The 20451-nt window shown below is 37.3% G+C and overlaps 1 protein-coding gene across 5 annotated transcripts; it reads left to right on the forward strand.

The window, feature by feature from the left end:
• The first annotated feature begins 1985 nt into the window (after positions 1-1985).
• On the forward strand, positions 1986-18676 carry LRIF1 (ligand dependent nuclear receptor interacting factor 1). Of its 5 annotated transcripts, none has more exons than XM_005542397.4 (4): positions 1986-2288; positions 13104-14604; positions 15748-16020; positions 17462-18676. In XM_005542397.4, exons 1-4 carry the CDS (start codon positions 2221-2223, stop codon positions 17900-17902), a joined length of 2283 nt encoding a protein of 760 aa, XP_005542454.1. In that variant the 5' UTR covers positions 1986-2220; the 3' UTR covers positions 17903-18676. The 5 variants fall into 5 exon arrangements, with proteins under 5 accessions (XP_005542454.1, XP_005542455.1, XP_065404194.1 ...); XM_005542398.4 differs by having other exon boundaries at positions 17465-18676; XM_065548122.1 differs by having other exon boundaries at positions 13112-14604.
• Positions 18677-20451: the final 1775 nt, after the last annotated feature.

Below are 20451 nucleotides of genomic sequence, written 5' to 3' on the forward strand. Positions count from 1 at the left end.
ATCAGATTTGTGTTTCCATATGGTATCTCTGGCTGCAGCATTTAGAGGAATACAAGAGTGGATATGAGGCTCATGCCTGTAATCCCAGCACTTTGGGAGGCTGAGGCGGGTGGATCACGAGGTCAGGAGATCAAGACCATCCTGGCTAACATGGTGAAACCCTGTCTCTAATAAAAATACAAAAAATTAGCCGGGTGTGGTGGCGGGCGCCTGTAGTCCCAGCTACTTGGGAGGCTGAGGCAGGAGAATAACTTGAACCCGGGAGGTGGAGCTTGCAGTCAGCTGAGATTGCACCACTGTACTCCAGCCTGGGCGACAGCGAGGCTCCCTCTAAAAAAAAAAAAAAAAAAAAAAGTGGGTGTAAGGATATCAGTTAAAGCTTCACTAGACCAAGTAAGCTTGCTCTATAGTAGTAGTAATAGAAATATAAAGCAGACTTGTAAGATAGGTAGAAGATAAAATCTGCAAAAGTTGGTGAATTATATATTTTGGAATAAAAAGAGGAAGGTGTTAAGGATGACACTGGAATTTTGGCAACTTTAATAGAAGGAAGTTTTTGTTTTCTTTCTTTCTAGAGATAGCACTGATAAAAGAAAATGTGTAGTGGGGGGAAGAGAAGCAAGTCAGAAATGTGGTTTTGAACATGTTTAATTTGAAGGGGCTTTTAAAATAGCAAAAAGGATATCTTAACAATTCACTTGAACATCCAGGTATAGATCTCAGAGAAATCAGAACTGGGAACATAAATTTATGAGTCACATGGCAGCATAATGCAGTAGTAAAGTACATGGTGTGTTTGGCCAGACAACCTGGATTTGGAGCCTGGCTCCATCACTCACAAGCTCTATGACCTCTAAAAACTTGTTCACCCTCTCTGAGCATCCGTTTCTTCATGTGCATATAATCATTCTTTTATTAGTTGTTAGGAGTAAATTACTTTTGTAAAACACTTAAATCAGTGCCAAGGACACATATGTGTTTACTGGTAAAATAATGGGTGGATGTGGTAATTCAAGCCAGGAGTATGAATAAAACCAGTAATTGAGACAAGACAGTTTGAAAACATTAAGAGAATCAGTTATCAAGAGGTAAGGAACTCCCTTGAAAAGGGAGAGATCTTCAAAAGAGACTGAGAAGTTGTAGACAAAAAAGTAGGAGCAAAACCAGGAAAGTATATTGCCAATGGCGTCAAGATGAGGGAATAATTAATAGTGCTGAGAGGAAAAATTTTGAAGTAGTGTGAGATAAAGACCATCAACTGCAATGGACAGCTGAATAAATGACTGAATGAATACAATGGATGTTCTGATGCAACTCCAAGATCTCCCTTCAGAAACGGAGGTCTATGACAATAAGTGATAGTTTCGATGAACGTGGGCTGGAGGAAAGCGTTACCTAAGTATAGAGGCAAAGCTTCAGGAAAGAGGAGTAAATGGGAAACCTTCAGAGAAGCAGCAACAAAAATCGCTGGACACAGGCAGGCGTTTGAAGTTTTCTCAAGCCACAAGTGCATGATTCCAAAAAAGCCCGCCGATGTCTTTTAATGCACTGACGGGAGAGAAAAACAAACTAGCGGCGAGCACAGAAGCAGAAAATTTAAGATTGACCCCGGAAACATTTTATTTTGCGTAGGTGTCGGGAGCGCTTTCTTTTGCGATTTGTTCCTTGATCCGGAAGAAAAGATAGCAAATATCACTTGCCATTGGATTGAATCATAAGGGTTGGGCTTTAGCGAGCCAGTCACCTTGGCAAACGGACGTGACGACCCCGGAAGACGCCCGACCGAGCTTTTCTCCAGCTATCGGCTTCAGTGGGCGGGGCAGCAGAGCCGGTCTGACGCAGTCTTCAGCACTGACCAGGCCCCGTTGGGGGCGGTGCCACCAAGACCACGCCCCCTGCGCCTGCTCCGGCGGGGTCTGGAGCGTTGTCGTAGGCTCTGGGGGCGGAGACGCACGCCGATTCTCTCTGAGCGTAGGGCTGAGGGCGCAGTCCACCGCCAAGAGCCTTCCGGTTTCTGGGTGGCTGCGCGACCTCGCTCCGAAGCTTGGGGATACACCCTCTGGAGAGCCCGCTGTCGCCCTCCGTTAAGGTCGAACCCCTCACAGTTGCTGCGGGCAACTGCAGCCCAACATTCCCTCGCTTTGGTTCTCGCCCCATTGAGAAACTCGGCCCCACGCTTCCCACTTTCTTGGCTGAGGTGTCCCCTTTCTCCCCACTAAAATGTCAAATAACCTACGGAGGGTCTTCCTGAAACCCGCAGAGGAAAATTCAGGCAGCGCCTCGCGTTGGTAAGTACCGGTTTCGAATCCTTCCCACGCCTGCCCCCCTGTCCGTCTTTGGGATGTGGAGTCGGCCGTCGTTTCCGGACGCTGTGTAGTTTGAGAGGAGTTGGAGCCCGCAGAGTGCGCCACTCAGACGGGAAGCGCTCGTCACCAGGGCGCTTAAAGCCCATAGAGCGCCTTCCTCTGGGAAATGTAAAACCTCTTTAGAGCCAGACACAGCCCCTCCCCGGCTCCGCGGGACTCCAGCGTCTCAAGTTTAATAGGCGGACGGAGTAGATCTCCACGGGAGATGAAAACCAAGATGGCCGACGCTCTTATGTGACTCAAACCTTCTGGAAGATTCTCAGACACACGCAGAAACGCAGCAGCCATCACGGATTAGGAAGTGCAGCCCTGGTGGCGCTGGACCTTCAGTGAAAATAGTTACATTTTAATAGTGAGACAGAAAGGGTGTGTGATTGAAGAAAAATGGCTTTAGAACAAGGAGATTGAATATTTAAAATTTCAAGTAATAGCTTTATGTGAAGAGAGAGAAGTAAGAATGGAGAAATCCTCGTGTAAAGTCAATCCTTTTGACCAGCGTTTTGGGTTGTAATGAAGTGCCGTTTCATTGGCTATTTATATTTGGCATGAGGAGAGTCCAGTATTTCTAAGGAAGATATTCTTGTAAAGTTAGAAAATAGATGATCAGTATTTTAGTTTAGTTTTGTTTTTTTAATTGTATTAAGAGGACATGAATCGGAAACAGAATGTCAGCTAAAGCAGAATGTTTTCACTTGTACTCCCACATGGTTAGTAGATTAAGTGATGAGGAAAAAATAGAGTCTGCAGACTCTAATAAGAAAATGAAGAACTAAGATGCAAAACTGGCCGAAGAGGATTTTCGTTTGAAGAAAATCAGGCTACCTGGGGTTAATCTCAACTTTGCTAGTTAGCATTTGTGAGGCCAGGTACCTGTTTCCAGTCTGTAAATAATAGCACTTAGAAATATTTTAAATATTAGGAGAATGAAATAATGTAAAATACGTCATGTGGGAAAATAGTAAAGCACAATTTAAATGTTAGCTGTTACTATTATAAGCATACAACTTTAATTCTGCACAGATTTTAGCCCAGGAAGTAGTTTTGTTTAATTACAAATAGAAAACTTGATTGCAATAAAGACCGAAAGTAATGTTTGTTCCTTAAAAGCAGTATTATAAAAGGAAATGGTCACTAATAGTAATGAGCCAAAATTCTATTGAAGAACTGTCAAGATAGAACCATTGTATTTCAAATCATAAAGAGGCATTTTGGTATACTTGTGTGTTTTTTTCTTTTCTTTCTTTTTTTTTTTTAATTTTGTGGTGGAAGTTTGGGGGAAGGGGCAGAGAGTGCCCTGTGTAGATATTAAAATGTAGAATTACTTTTTAATGATTAATTTCTGCTGCCTTATTTTAGTACCTGAATAATGACTTCTGACTTAGCTTAATTTATAGAAAATTTGTTTTACGATTGCATTTTTAAATACAAAAAGTAAGATAAACAACTGTGTGTGTGTGTGTGTGTGTGTGTGTGTGTGTGTGTGTACACCCTTAACTCTGTTATCCAATTTCTAATCCTTTTGGGGATTTGGAGATTTTTAAATTACAATTACATTCATATGTCATTTTGAGTTCATTAACTCATTGATTTATACGTTGTTTTTATTATCGTTGAATGTATTTATTTAAATCATTGAGGTTTTACATCATATATTTGGGACATTTACCAGATGACTTTCAGAAGCTTCGACATTTACTTTGGTTAATGGTTGCATATTTGATTCCATTGTTTTTAAGTAACAAAACATCCAAATATAATTTTGTAAATAATATTAACATCAGCCCTTTTAGTTTATTGGAAGCTTAGTTTTCTTATTTTTCTGGTAACATCTTTGATGGTACTAAATGTTTATTTTTATAACTTAAGTGACTATGATTTTCTTCTTATTTGTAGCTTAATTTTTTCCTAAGTTACCGCTTACTAAAAATTTTTCAGTGGCATAATACAGAATTGTATATGGTTATATATTGTTTGAAGTATCTCTAATTCATCAGCGCATAAAATGTAAAATCCAAATTTAATCTTAGAGTACAAAGGAAAAATCTGGAAGATATTTGTGATACTATGCATTTAATTTATGTTGATTTGGGTTTTACTGTCAAAGAACAAAGTAGGAGTCAGAATGCTATAGTGGAAAGAACCTTTAAGTCATAGAGACTTGGGTTCATATCCTAGCTTACCACTTACTATCAATACAGTTTAAACATTTGATGACAAAACATTCATTTAGTACCTACTACGTATGTGGTAGACTGTGCTAAATGGGAAGACTGATTAAATAAAAGCATATGGGCTGTTTCCAGGGAAAACCTTACAGTCATGGTGGAGGAGGAGGAAGATAGAGTTGATGTAGTAAAGGAAAAGAGTAGAGGAAGGGAGTTGGAGGAAAGATTCCAAGAACAGCTGAGTTGGGAAACGTTAAGTATCAGCTCTTCAGTTAAAGATGAATGCAGGATATACGTATGCAGAGAATTGGTAAATAAAGGACCTGTATGGTTTATGAATGATACTTGTTGCTTGATTCTGTACAAGTAGGATAGATAGATAGCTCTTAAGAGTTCTGTTTGCCCTGCTAAGAAAATTAGACTTCATCTATTGGAAATTGTTCAGAGTATTTTAAGAAAAAGACTGACATAGGTGTGCATTTTAGATAACTGCTGGCAGTGTGGATTTGAGGGTGAGTGATCTACATATAAGGATCCTATTTCAGTTGTCTTTTCAGAAATTCTGAGGGCCTGAACTAGCTGATGCAGTACCATAGGGGTTGAATTCAAAGAAATATAGAAGGGAAAACAGACCGACTTTGTTAATGAATCGGCAGGAAGAAAGGCGGATCAGTTATGATGCCAGTTTTCTGGATGGATATTGGTAAATTAACTGAGATGAGGCACACATCAAAAAAGCAGTCAGATATTTGGATATGAAACTCAGGCTGAGTCAGAGCTGAGACTAGAGATTTGGGAAGCATCACGTTAGAGGTACTATAATGAAAGCCTGTGGTTATATATCCTACAATAATAAGAATTAAGACATCATGTGATTGACCATTGGCAGCTATCTTCCCATAACCATTTGTATCCAAACAGAGAGATAAACTTAAGTGTTCTCAGCAGGGGGTTTGGTTTGATTGGCATGATGATGCTTCATTGTCAGTTCAGTATGCATTTTGTTGTGTACAGTGTTTTATTTTGTGATTTGAGTGTGTCTGTGTGTGTGTGTGTGTGAGGGAGAGAGACACATACTATACAGTCTAAATGAAATCTGTCATTAATCTCTCAGTTTATACATTTGAATTTTTTGGACCCTGTTATCATGGGGGTATGCTAAAGTAAGTACAGAAAGTAGATAAGCTTTCTCAAGGGGAGTGTGTAATTCTAAGTAAGTTATTAAATATTTCTAAATCTCCATTTTCTCAAGTATAAAATGGGAATGGCAGTTCATAACTTGCTTGACTGTTTATTAGGATTAGAGTTAGTAACAACTGTTATATCTATCATGTACGCAATACATGGTACATATTATTGGATAGATAACTATGTTATGTATTTACATATATTATGTTCTGTATGTACATAATATTATGTCATAGATAGTAAGATGGAAAAGGATTTCCTAGCAGTTGAAAAAAATGTATTTTGTAAAAATATCTATAAAATGTTCATCAGCCTTTAACATTTTTATTAGTCTATTTCTTTTTTTTTTTTTTTTTTTTTGAGACGGAGTCTCGCTATATGGCCCAGGCTGGAGTGCAGTGGCGCGATCTTGGCTCACTGCAAGTTCCGCCTCCCGGGTTCCCGTCATTCTCCTGCCTCAGCCTCCCGAGTAGCTGGGACTACAGGCTCCCGCCACCTCGCCCGGCTAGTTTTTTGTATTTTTTAGTAGAGACAGGGTTTCACCGTGTTAGCCAGGATGGTCTGGATCTCCTGACCTCGTGATCCACCCGTCTCGGCCTCCCAAAGTGCTGGGATTACAGGCTTGAGCCACTGCTGCCGGCCTATTAGTCTATTTCTAATATGTGAATGCCTCATATCAATATTAGAATAGTAAAAAATGTCAGAAGTTATATAACATTACCAATATGTTTAATGTGCCTTTTTATTAAATTTCTCATTACTTTTTTTTTTTTTTTTTGAGATGGAGTCTTGCTCTGTCGCCAGGCTGGAGTGCAGTGGCGCGATCTGGGCTCACTGCAACCTCCACCTCCCAGGTTCAAGTGATTCTCCTGCCTCAGCCTCCCAAGTACCTGGGACTACAGGCATGTGCCACCACACCTAGCTAATTTTTGTATTTTTAGTAGAGACGGGGTTTCACCGTGTTGGCCAGGATGGTCTCCATCTCTAGACCTCGTGATCCGCCCGCCTGCGCCTCTTAAGGTGCTGGGATTGCAGGCATGAGCCACCACACCCCGCCAAATTTCTCATTACATTTTTAAAAGACCTTACCTTACCTTATTCTCAGAGACCAACTGCATATTTTAATGGAAGATGACTAGTATGTTAACAGGCATTTTATTTACTTCTCCTAGTAAGCTTTATTTTCCCCTGTTTAACAAACGAAGAAACAGATTCAAAGAGATTAAGTAAATTTTCTAGTCAACTTGTAATTATAAGAACCAGAATTAGAAGCCCGTAATCTTTCTAGTATGTTCCTCTTTTCTCTTTTAAACTGTTAAACTGTATTATTTTTCAAATGTAGTTTCTCAGTTTGAACACCAGCTGGTTTAAAGTAATTACCTTAAAGTAATTAGGTGACCAAACTAGCAAATGGGATGCAGAATCTGGTTCTACTTTTAGTTCTGACATTAATCTGCAGAATATGATCTTTCAGAAAACAGAATCTTTGTAGGGTTTTAATTATTTAATCTCTTCAATGGAAGCCTCTTAGATATGAAAAACTGTATATTGATAGAAGGAGTACATGTTTCATCTTGAGTTATTACTTCTTAGCATTCTGCATTTCAGATTAATTTTTAGAACTCATTACATTTTGTTGCCAAGAAATCAAGGACTTTTTAAAAAATTATAGCTCATAGGATTCAATTCAGCTAACATTATTGTGTGCAATTTCCAGTTTCTAGATTAGATGTAGAGTATATCGATATGAATAATATAATCTACCCTGCAGGAATTTATGGTCTGTAGTAGATTATGTGAATCTCACTGATAACACTGACATGGAAGAAGCTTAATTTTTCTTCCTTTTTTTTTAATCTTTTGGAGGAGAAATAGAGGAAAAGAGAGGGAAAAATGTAGTGATCAGATTGGAAAATAGCTCATACGATATAGTTTTTTTATAAAGCAGAAATACAGAGGTCATATAAAATACTATGCTTGGTATTGGAAGGATAATTGCAGAATAAATTATAAAGCCTCTCACCTTAAGGAGTTTCAATCTTATTGAATGAAACAATACTCATTTTTTAAAATTAGCTAACAGATTAAAGTCAATAAAGAAAGCATTATATAATTTCCAACATTAGCGGCATGAATGAGATAGCATTCGGAATTCCAAGTTGGAAAAAATTAAACTGGAGTGACTGGCAGATATTTTATGAAAAAGATAGAATTGGAAACTAATTTTATATTGTTGGAGAAGAAAAATAATACTTTGAGTAAATAGTGTAATGTACGTGGCATATGTCAGAATAGCAAAGAGATCTCTCTGGTAAGAGCAGAGGTTTCACATTGAGAAGTTGTGGATGGTATTGTTGTAGAGTTTGGTTGGAGCTAGATTGTAGATGATTTTTGTGTCCAGCTGAATTGGCAATGATGAATACTAAAACTTTGAACAGGAGGTAACAGGATGAAAACAATTTTAATCTACCTGAGATACATAATATTCAATAGTGGCTGCAATCAGAAAAACTAAACATCAGCAAAATACTGTAGGGATGAGAATGATGAGTGCTAGACACATCTGATGAGGATCTCATGTGGATGGTGGAAGTCACAATGATGAAGAAAGAAAAGATGGATGAAATGAGTTAAAAAGAAAACCTTATAGACTTGATGATTCAGTATGCATCTATTAAATGTTTACCTTTTGTAATCACGTGCAAAGTTCTGTGGATGAATTTAAATAAAAATGATGATAAAGACAAATCAGCAATGACTAGGTGATTTAAAACCTATATGATGTGAAAAATACTGGTGCTGCCATATGATTGAATGGTAGGAGAGACTACTAGTTTTCAGTAGAGTAATTTTGACTTCCTGGGTTTAAAGTGATAGTATTAAAATGTTTGGTAAGACATCACAAATCCAGAACTGATGTCAATTCCAGTAGAGGACAGGAATAAAAGGATATAACTGTGGGAGTCATTATTCCAAAGAAGATAGTTGAAAATAATTGAAGCCATGAGAATTGTTGCAGTCTTTAAGGAAGAATGCCTTGAAGGAGAAAAACAGGATCAAGAATTGTACTTTGTGGTTTGTGGAATAGTTACAGAAGAATGCAGAAAATGAGTAAGGGAACATTAAGAAAGTCAAGAGAAACAGAAATTGTACACAGTGGAAACCATGATAGGAAAGAGGATCAATATGGAGGGATAATTAGTTGCAACAGAGAGTACCTAGGGAATGAAGATAAAGACATATTTAACTGTGAGAACATATGTGGTAATCTTTGAGAATGAAGTTTTAGTAGAATAATAGGAAAGAAAATAGACTACAGAAGAAAGTAGGCTTCAAGATAACTTTCTGGCATATCACTTAATTGCGATTTGTTAACACCATCTACCAACTTCCTGTCACTGAACTTGGCACTTAGTTCACCATCTTCCCTGTAATCCTATGTGATTTCAGTATCCGTATGGATAGTCTCTTTGTCACCTCGTCTTTATTACAGAGATCTTTTCCCCCAGTGATCTTATTCTCTGTTCTGCTGCACCTACTTTTGTAGTCCTTATTCTTAGATGAAATTGCTGCATCTACAAAATTGTTACATGCATCCTGTTTTCTAAATGCCAGTTCCTGTATTTCTAGCTGACTTGTTTAACTGTTCCTACTTTAACTGTTAACTTTATCTGGCCCTAAAGACCAATAATCCCTTTATTTTATCCCTATACTTTAGCCTTTTATTGTCTCATTTTCTTCCTATCCAGTTTAGATTCTGTGTTTCATTTTAATAACTCTTATCAATACTTTAAATTCTTTTGCTCTTCTTTGATTTTTGTTGCACCTTCCTAATGCCACCCCAACCCTGGATGAACTCGATATGCTTTCTCTTTATCTGTGCTTGGTGTGACAAGGAAAGCCTCAAGTACAGATTAGTACCACTATAAATTCGTAACCACTAGCTGTCTCCCCATGCCATCAATACATCCTGGCAACTCTAATATCTTCTGTGGTCAGTTTACTCCCTCACGAAGACTGTTTCAGATCTTTGATTCTCCTCAAATCTTTTCCATATTTTTGCTCTTACTTTTAGCAGATGATGTCATGTAATTTTTCATAAAGAAAATAAAACCCTTTAAATGAGAATTACCTCAGCCTTCTAACCCCAAAATTGTATGTTTACCTGAAAATGCACCTAACCTCTCCTCCAGTGTTCCAATGGAGGGAGATAGGACTCCAGCTCTCTTTAAGGTTCAATCCCTCCACCTGTCTCTCTGGTTTCCATTTCCTACCTCCTTCTCATTGTGTATCCCTTTTGTTCCTTTATCACCAGTTTCTTCCCTTAACTGGCTCACTTGAGTATTTACATTTGTTCTGGTTTATCTAACCTTAAACAAAGAAAAAGGAAAGATCCCTTCTTTGATACCATTTATTCCTGTAACTTCCTGCCAGTCTTTCTTTTCCCCTTGACAGTCAAAGTTTAGAAAGAGTTGTCTACTTCCTTTCTTCATATCCACTCCTTAGCAACTTCTTTCCCCTACCACACTGCTCTTACTAAAGCCATCAGTGATCTTCACAGCACTATTTCAGGTGTGCATTTTTAATCCTCATCCTATTTGGCATCTCAGAAACTTTTAGTATAATTGCCCAATTTTCTTAAAATCCTCTCTTCCTTTGGCTTAACATTGCATCAGAAGCAACGGTTTTCTTCCTACAACTCTAAGAATAATGGAAAGCCACTGCGATGTTTTAAGCAGGGAAAGATCAGTTTTAGTGTGCTGAGTAAATTGAAAAGTAGAAGATACGATTGAAGAAAAAAATCAGTCATGAAGCTATTGTATTCTAAGCCAGAGATGATGTTTGCTTGGAGTAGAGTGGTAACAGTTGATTTAGAGAGAATTGAACAGATCAAAGGAAATTTAGGAGACAATATCAACAGGATTTTGTGATCACTGAGTATAGAGAATAAGAAAGGAGCATTTACCTATTCTGACTTAAGGCATCTAAGGTAGATGAGATGCTATTTAGCAAAGAAAACCCTGCAGAAGATGGAATTTGGGGGATTAGGATGGGAAGAGATCTGGCCATGTTGAATTTTAGGAATGTTTGAGATTCTGAATGAAAATGTTAAAAGGGAATTTGGATGTATAAGCCTACATTTCAAAGAAGCCACAGATAGAAATATTGAAATTGTTGACATGTAAGCGATAATTTAATTGAAGTTATGAATTGAGAAGAAAGCATCTAAGGAAAGAGTACAGAATAGGAAGAGAAGGATTCTTTCTAAGCTTTGGTAAACTCCCAACATTTGAAAGTCGATTCAAAAGTATGAGTCGGCAAAAAGACTGAGGAGCCACTACAGAGGCTACTGTTACTCTTTTGATTTTTAAAAATCAATTAAAATATAAGAATCCACAAAAACAGAGTGGGCCAGATTAGGCCCAGAGGCTACAGCTTACTGATCGTTTTTTCCTAATGAACCTGGTGCTTAAATTATAACAGACACTTGGTAACTTTTTGTGTAATGACTTAATATTGAATATGTGCTTATCCAGGTCAAATGTGCTTTTCTTGTGGTGCAGGGAGGTAATAAAGGTAGATTTTTCCTCTTAAAGCCCTGAAAGCAAGAATTCATCCTTTTCTTAGGGGTTATTCTCTTTAGAAATTAACTTTTAATTTATTAAAAGTCAGTGTATGACCAGCCTGGGCAACATAGCAAAACTTTGCCTCTATAAAAAATACAAAAACTAGCTGGGTTTGGTGGCGTGCATCTGTAGTCTCAGCTACTTGAGAAGCTGAGGTAGAAGGATGGTTTGAGCCCAGGAGGCAGAGATTGCAGTGAGCCAAGATTGTATACCTACACTCCAGTCTGGATGACAGAGCCGGGCCCTGTCTCAACAACAAAACAACAAAAGGTCAATGTAATATTTTGACCCACTCTCAAGTGTCCAAAAGACAGTTTTACATTTTTGTAAGGATATAATAATGTTATTCGTGCTGCAAAAAGGTAAACCAACATTTCTACGGATACATAGAATTTTGGGTATTAATTTTTATTAATACCTGAGAGTTTTAAAAACATACCTTTATACTTTTGAGAATCCTAATTATTATCATTATTATTTGCCCTTGAACTTTTTTATTTATTTGATCTTAGTTATCTAAGACCATGCTAGGTCTATGGGATATGGACACTGCACTCATATTGCTAGAATTTAACATGAGAGACAGTCTATAGACAAACGTGTTAATATATGATGACAATCTATGATATACACCATGAAGGAAGCTAACAAGCATGATGTTATAGATTAATTATGAAGGAAGGACAAGGATAAAATGGTCAGAAAATGTATCTCTTGAGAAATATCATTTATGCCAAGACTTGAGCTATGTGAAGAATTGAGTTGGGTGAGGAGTACCTAGGTAGAGTGATAGTATGTGTGATGGCCCTGAATCCCATGAAAGCTCAATATTTCCCAGGAGCTGAAAGATGTTTTAGATATAAATAAGGTAAGGTATCTACATTCAAGTAATCTCCAAATAACTAATTATGCAAACAGAGATTAGTATATATTGACTTTTCTTAAAATTAGACAATCTGTACTAAGAAATAATTCAAGGCATGGGGGGTCAGAATTGATTCAGTTAAAAAAAATGATTTCTAGTCTTTTCCACATTGATTGAAAATCATTCAGCTGAAATTGCAGTGGTATTATATGTATGGGTTGATAGGTGATTGACAATTGACTAATATAAATAATTGCTATACCAAGGACTATTTAGTGCTAAACCTTAAATATGCTGAAACAGTAATCAGAAGAAAATGATTCCTACATAAATAGTTCAGTGAAGTCTATACTACAAAAATGTGGCAAACTAAGGTAACACCATGAGAGAGAGCTTAGGCAAAAGAAGAATGGCTGGCAGAACTTGTGAGTTATTGAAGGAAGAAGACAGAACAAATTGAGGGGGAAAAGATTGAGAGAAATGGAATAAGAATAAAGGGAGAGGGAATGAGAATCTTCAGTGAGAGTAGAGGAGGAGGACAAGAGTAAAGAATTCAGGGAAAGGGGGAAGGGAAGATGCTAATATTTTTAAGAGGAGCTTACTTTAGTAGCATAATTTTATATAGGGCAAAACCTTAGAAATGTCTACTTTTAGTCTTAGGAATAAATGTTATTATTTCATACCCATTGCCTAATATAAGAAGCTGACTATAGCATTATCTCTTCTACTTCAAAATACTTGTTTTGCAGTCTTTCACTTTAAAAACTCAAAATGGAAGATTATATACTTTATATTTTAATATTTAAAAATAATATTTACAAATATATATTTTAAAATAAAATGTATATACCATGTAGTATGTTTGTATTTATTTACTCAATGTTCTTTTAAGTGTTTCAGGCTGCATGTACCAAGTAGTTCAGACGATTGGCTCGGATGGAAAAAATCTTCTGCAATTACTTCCAATTCCTAAGTCTTCTGGAAATCTTATACCACTAGTTCAATCTTCAGTCATGTCTGATGCTTTGAAAGGGAATACAGGAAAACCAGTTCAAGTTACTTTTCAGACTCAGATTTCCAGCTCTTCCACAAGCGCATCCGTTCAATTGCCCATTTTTCAGCCAGCCAGTTCTTCAAACTATTTTCTTACAAGAACAGTAGATACATCAGAAAAAGGTAGAGTTACTTCTGTGGGAACTGGAAATTTTTCTTCATCAGTTTCTAAAGTTCAGAGTCATGGTGTGAAAATTGATGGACTCACCATGCAAACATTTGCTGTTCCTCCCTCAACACAAAAAGACTCATCTTTTATTGTAGTTAATACCCAGAGTCTTCCAGTGACTGTGAAGTCTCCAGTTTTGCCTTCTGGGCATCATTTACAGATTCCAGCCCATGCTGAAGTGAAATCTGTACCAGCGTCATCATTGCCTCCTTCAGTGCAGCAAAAAATACTTGCAACTGCCACCACCAGTACCTCAGGAATGGTTGAGGCCTCCCAAATGCCAACTGTTATTTATGTATCTCCTGTAAATACAGTGAAAAATGTAGTTACCAAGAACTTTCAAAACATTTACCCAAAACCTGTTACAGAAATAGCAAAGCCAGTAATACTAAATACCACACAAATTCCAAAGAATGTTGCTACAGAGACACAATTGAAAGGTGGTCAGCATTCTCAAGCAGCTCCAGTGAAATGGATTTTCCAAGATAATCTACAACCTTTTACGCCATCTCTTGTTCCTGTTAAGTCTTCAAATAATGTGGCTTCAAAGATTTTAAAAACTTTCGTAGATAGGAAAAATTTGGGAGATAATACTATAAATATGCCATCATTGAGTACCATCGATCGTAGTGGGACACAATCCAAAAATATGCCTATTAAAGATAATGCTTTGGTTATGTTTAATGGGAAAGTCTATCTGTTGGCTAAAAAGGGGACAGATGTTCTGCCATCACAAATTGACAAACAGAATTCTGTTTCTCCTGATACTCCAGTAAGAAAAGACACGTTACAGATAGTGAGTTCAAGTCCAGTCACAGAAATATCCAGAGAGGTTGTAAATATTGTTTTGGCTAAAAGTAAATCTTCCCAGATGGAGACAAAATCACTTTCCAATACCCAGCTTGCTTCCATGGCCAATCTAAGGGCAGAGAAGAATAAAGTGGAGAAACCATCTCCTTCTACCACAAATCCACATATGAACCAATTCAGTAACTACTTAAAACAGAGTAAGACTTTATTCACAAATCCAATCTTTCCAGATGGATTTAGTACAGGACACAATGCCCCCAGAAAAGGAAGTATCCTCCAGAGCATAGAGAAAATAAGTTCCTCTGTTGATGCAACAACTGTTACTTCACAACAGTGTGTTTTCAGAGACCAAGAACCAAAGGTAATTTTCCCATGTCAGGGTGCTCTTTTTATATATCTATATAGAAAAGTTTGTTTTCTTAATTCTCAAAGTTATCTATGATACGTCTTTCCCTCACTGCCAACCCTATCACACACAGACTGTACACATATGAGTATTTAATTTCAAAACTTCCATCTGAGCAAATTTGAGGAGGAGTACAATTGGGTACAATCTTGTACAAAGGAGTACAATCTTTCTCTTGAATCACTTGGCATGCCAAATCTTTAAAACAAAAAAATCACAGAGCAAAAAAGTTTAGAAGAGTTGGGGAAGGATAATGTGAATTCAAAGCTTAGTGAAAATGTGTGAGTATATGTATATACATACATGTATGTATGTATGTTCATATATAATAGCCTTTTTAGTATATGAGGAGATCAGTATGCATGTAAAAGAGTTGGTTTCGGGGTTTTGTGGGGTTTTTTTTGTGGTGGTGGTATACCATGGAAAAGGTGAGACAGGGCTAATCAATACCTTTCAGTAATTTGTGGAAATAAGATTTTATCAGCATATTTGATGAGTTTATTTATTTTTTTGGTTGACAAATTTCATTTTTCTTTTTATTAGCTCTTTGTGACTCCTCAGCCAGTTACCCAACATGCCCACATAGTTACCTTTATGTTCGACTTAAGGTTTGTCTGTCTGTGTGCTTACTAGATATTTGTACCCACCTTTTCCTTGCTTACTTGGAGGTCTACTCAATAATGTCAGCATTTCTCCCCTTCAGAATTCATTGAACTCCAGAGATGTAAGGAGGTAAATTCTGATTGTTAAATACAAGATTGATTAAAGGCATGTGTGACTTTTCCAGAAGACTACAATTTCTAAATAATGTCATATATGTTATTTTAATGTTGTCATTAGTCTGTATTCTCATTTCAATTGTTTTAGAGCTGACTACTTATTACCTTTCTAGTGCAACAAATTAATTGAGAAATTGTAGCAGGGGAATGTTTTATTCAGTTTTTTGAGTGTGGGTGGTAAGGCAAGGATAATACAAACTAATCATAAAGCATGATGTGTTCTTTTATGTAAGATGAAATAATCACTTAGTTGCTTGTTTAATAAAGTAACTTGAATAATTAGCAGTATTGTTTGTGTGTTTTCTTTTCCTAATTCCAGATCCATAATGAGATGGCATCAACATCAGATAAAGGTGCCCAAGGAAGAAATGACAAGAAAGATTCCCATGGAAGAAGTAATAAGGCATCACATCTGAAGAGTGATGCTGAATTTAAAAAGATATTTGGCCTTACTAAAGATTTGAGAGTGTGCCTTACTCGAATTCCTGACCGTTTGACCTCTGGAGAAGGTTTTGATTCCTTTAGCAGTTTGGTAAACAGTGGCACTTACAAAGAGACAGAGTTTATGGTGAAGGAAGGAGAGAGAAAACAGGTAGGTAATACATTTTAATGTGCTCTTCATAGGTACTACAAATGATACATGAATATTAATTTTCTTGATTTGGTTTTAACCCTTGTGCATTAGTATAAATGACGGTTGTTACTGGTTTTGCAAATACATAGTACCAAAACGATATTTAAAACAACCCGGCCCCAGCACTTTGGGAGGCTGAGGCAGGTGGATCACCTGAGGTCAGGAGTACAAGAGCAGCCTGACCAACGTGGTGAAACCCCGTCTCTACTAAAAATATAAAAATTAGCTGGGCATGGTGGCGGGTGCCTGTAATCCCAGCTACTCAAGAGGCTGAGGCAGGAGAATCGCTTGAACCCGGAAGGCGGAGGTTGCAGTGAGCGGAGATCGCATCATTGCACTCCAGCCCAGGCGACAGGGCAAGACTCCATCTCAAAAAAAAAGAACTAGGCCGGGCGCCGTGGCTCATGCCTGTAATCCCAGCACTTTGGGAGGCCGAGGTGGGCGGATCACGAGGTCAAGAGATAGAGACCATCCTGGCCAACATGGTGAAACCCCATCTGTACTAAAAATACAAAAAATAGCTGGACGAGGTAGCGCACGCCTGTAGTCTCAACTACTCGTGAAGCTGAGGGCAGGAGAATCGCTTGAACCTAGAAGGCGGAGGTTGCAGTGAGCTGAGATGGCGTCACTGCACTCCAGTCTGGCAACAGAACGAAACTCCCGTCTCCAAAAAAAAAATTTACATGTTTTTATATATATATATACACACACACACACACATGCACAGGTAAAAATGCATCCCAGTTAAAGATGTGTTTTAATTGTTTTTATTCACCAGCGACATTTTTTTTTTCCATTGTGTTACAAGAAAATGGCCATAGCTTTTTAACTAGTCATTCTACTTTGAGAACGCTTATATAAATGAAATAATTCAAATGTAGTGGAAGATATAAGCATGCATATGTTCTTAATACTAACCTTTTAAGCAACTCATAGCTAATAATGATGAAATGTCTATAACTTTGTCTACTGTTATAGTTTGACTTATGAATATGTCATTATCATGTAATATTCTGAAATTTAGATCAGAGACTAGTAAACCTTTTCTAATGAAAATCCTCCACATGTGCCTGCTGTGCAAAGGAACAGAAAAAAACTAAATCACTTGTATATCTCAGGCAGTTTACAAGTGCTATTTTTTCTGTGGTAGGTCAGTATGGCTTCTAATACTTGAGCAAGAAAATGTGAATTAGGCAATTTCTTCTTACTGAATGTGATTAAGACATTTTGGTACCATACAGTGGGAAATATTTCTTTCTTGCTGTAGTTGTCTTCCATAAATTTTGTTAATTGTAATAGCTAAATATTTGTTTCTGCAGACGTTGTTAAACTTGATAGTGCCCCGTGCATTTAGCAATAACATTTTGTTTTTGTTTTGGAATGTTATTTGATATTGCAGCAGAATTTTGATACGAAAAGAAAAGCAAAAACTATTAAGAAGATGGATCACATAAAGAAGAGAAAAACAGAGAATGCTTATAACACAATCATAAATGGGGAAGCTAATGTCAACAGTTCCCAACCTCTAAGCAGTATTTTACCAACTTCAGATGTGTCACAACATAACATTCTCACGAGTCACAGCAAAACCAGACAAGAAAAGAGAACTGAGATAGAATACTATACCTGTGAGAGGCAAGAGAAAGGCACATTGAATTCAGATGCAGCTTATGAACAAAGTCATTTCTTCAATAAAAATTATACCGAGGATATTTTCCCAGTGACACCACCAGAGTTAGAAGAAACCATTCGAGATGAAAAAATAAGAAGACTTAAGCAGGTGCTGAGAGAGAAAGAAGCAGCTCTTGAAGAAATGCGTAAGAAGATGCACCAAAAATAAAATCTCCTGTACTTAAAGACTTCAGTGAAATAGCTGTTTTTTAAAAATACTTCCACATTAATAAGTTAATTGTAGATGTGTTCTGAAAGTGTCTTTGAATACGAAACTTGTTTTTTCATCAGTTAATTATATAACTTTATTTAAGGAATACAGAAAAGGTTGATTCACATATAACTTGTGAATAATTTACATGGGGTATCTATACCTTTGTCTTAGATACCTTTTTTTGGAAGGATAAATTTTATATTTTTCTATTATTTTAACTAGAATTCTGCAAGTTTGAATATTTGGGCAGGGTTTTTCTTATTGTTTGTATCTTTACCTAAATTGCTCAGGCATTATTACAGCATTAGATAATGACTGTGTATTACTGAAATTTTACAATCCAAGAGAGGAAATCAGCTCCAAAGTTAGCTTTTCCAATGGATTTGTATATGTACTTGCTTGATCTCTTTACCCTTAAAATGATGATACCTTGTATTCACCATTTTTTTTAATGCCATGAATATGTATTATGGCAACATTATTTAAACATTGAAACATTTCTCAAGAATGAGCAACATTTGTTTTGTAACTTTACAATGTAATTTTATATAATCCAAAGTGTATTTTAGAATTCTGGCTATTTGATGTTTTGTTTGCTTATAGTGATGTGTTGTTCCCAGGCAAATGCTCCTTTTTTTTTTTGAATATGTACATATGTTACTGAGATTGTGTAAAAAGTAGATCCTGAACAGTTGTCACGTTTAACATTTCTTAAACTGTAAAAGTATATTTTCTCTGTCTGGTTAATCTTTAATTTGGGAAGGTTTGGGAATGGTGTAGGCATAGGGATTAAGAGATGGGGAGTTAGCTGAACGTGGTGTGTGTTTGTAGTCCCAGCTGCCCAGGAGTCTGAGGAGGGGGAGAATTGCTTGAGCCTAGGAGTTTGAGGCCAGCCTGGGCAGCACAGCGAGACTCTGTCTCTTAAAGAGAGAGAGGAGGAGGAGAATAAGGTTAATAAAAAATGATCAGGTCAGGCGTAGTGGCTCACACCTGTAATCCCAGCACTTTGGGAAGCCGAGGCGGACGGATCATCTGAGGTCAGGAGTTTGAGACAAGCCTGGCCAACATGGCGAAACCCTATCTCTGCTAAAAACACAAATATTGGTCGGGCACAGTGGCGGGCACCTGTAATCCTAACCACTGAGGAGGCTGAGGCAGGAGAATCACTTGAACCCGGGAGGTGGAGGTTGCAGTGAGCAAAGATTGTGCCACCACTGCACTACAGCCCGGACGACAGAGCCAGACTCCATCTCAAAAAAAAAAAAAAAAAAATCTCTGCAAGTAAAAGAGGTTAAATAAAAAAAAAAAATATATATATATGCAATGGCAACAAAAGAGAATAGTAAATCAGAAAGTACCATAAAGAAGTGAAACAAATATATACATCAGCTAGATTTTGCTGCTTTTTATTTTATTAACAGCTGTTTTGTGATATAATTCATGTACTGTAAAATCCAGCTTTTTAAAGTATACAGTTCACTGGTTTTTATTATGTTTACAGAGTTGTACAACCATCAACACTATAATTTTAGAACATTTTCAAAATGTTCAAAACATCCCCAAACCAACCTTATACCCATTAGCAGTCATTCCCCATCACCTCTCCGTCTGCCATAGGCAAGCACTAAAAAGCTTTCTGTCTTTATGGAATTGCCTGTTGTGAACATTTCATATATATGGAATCATACAATATGTTTTTCTTTGTGATAGGTGTTTTTTACTTCGTCTAATGTTTTCTAGATTTATCCATGTTGTAGCATTTATCAGCACTTCATTATTTATTGCTGAATAATATTCCATCATGGATATACCACACTTTATCCATTCATTTGTTATGAACGTTTGGATTGTTTCCACTTTTGGCAGCTACAAATAATGTTGCTGTGTATATTTGTGTACAAGGTTTTTTAGTATATGTTTTCAGTTCTCTTGGGTATATACCTAGGACTGTAATTGCTGGGTCATACAATAACTGTGTTTATGTTTTGAGGAACTGCTAAACTATTTCAGTCATGTTTTGCTGTCCCCACACCACATAAACATATTGTCAAGGTCACCAGTGACTTCCATATTACTAGATTCGGTAGTCAATTGTCAGTCTTCTTGATTTATCAGCAGAATGTAATTTGATGAATCATCACTTCTTTTGAAAAATGTTTAGTATCTGTCATAGAAACAGTGCAAATGTATTGTAGAAAATTAGAAAATATAGGCCAGGCGCAGTGGCTTACACCTGTAATCCCAGCACTTTGGGAAGCCGAGGCGGGCGGATCACCTGAGGTAAGGAGTTTGAGACCAGTCTGACCAACATTGGCGAAACCCTGTCTCTACTAAAAATAGAAAGATTAACTGGGCATGGTTGTGCATGCCTGTAATCTTGGCTACTGGGAAGACTGGGGCAGGAGAATTGCTTGGACCCGGGAGATGGAGGTTGCAGTGAGCGGAGATGGTGCCACTGCACTCCAGCCTAGGCAACAGAGTGAGACTCTGTCTGAAAGAAGGGA

Source organism: Macaca fascicularis, chromosome 1 (genome assembly GCF_037993035.2).
Source record: "Macaca fascicularis isolate 582-1 chromosome 1, T2T-MFA8v1.1".
NCBI lineage: Eukaryota > Metazoa > Chordata > Mammalia > Primates > Cercopithecidae > Macaca > Macaca fascicularis.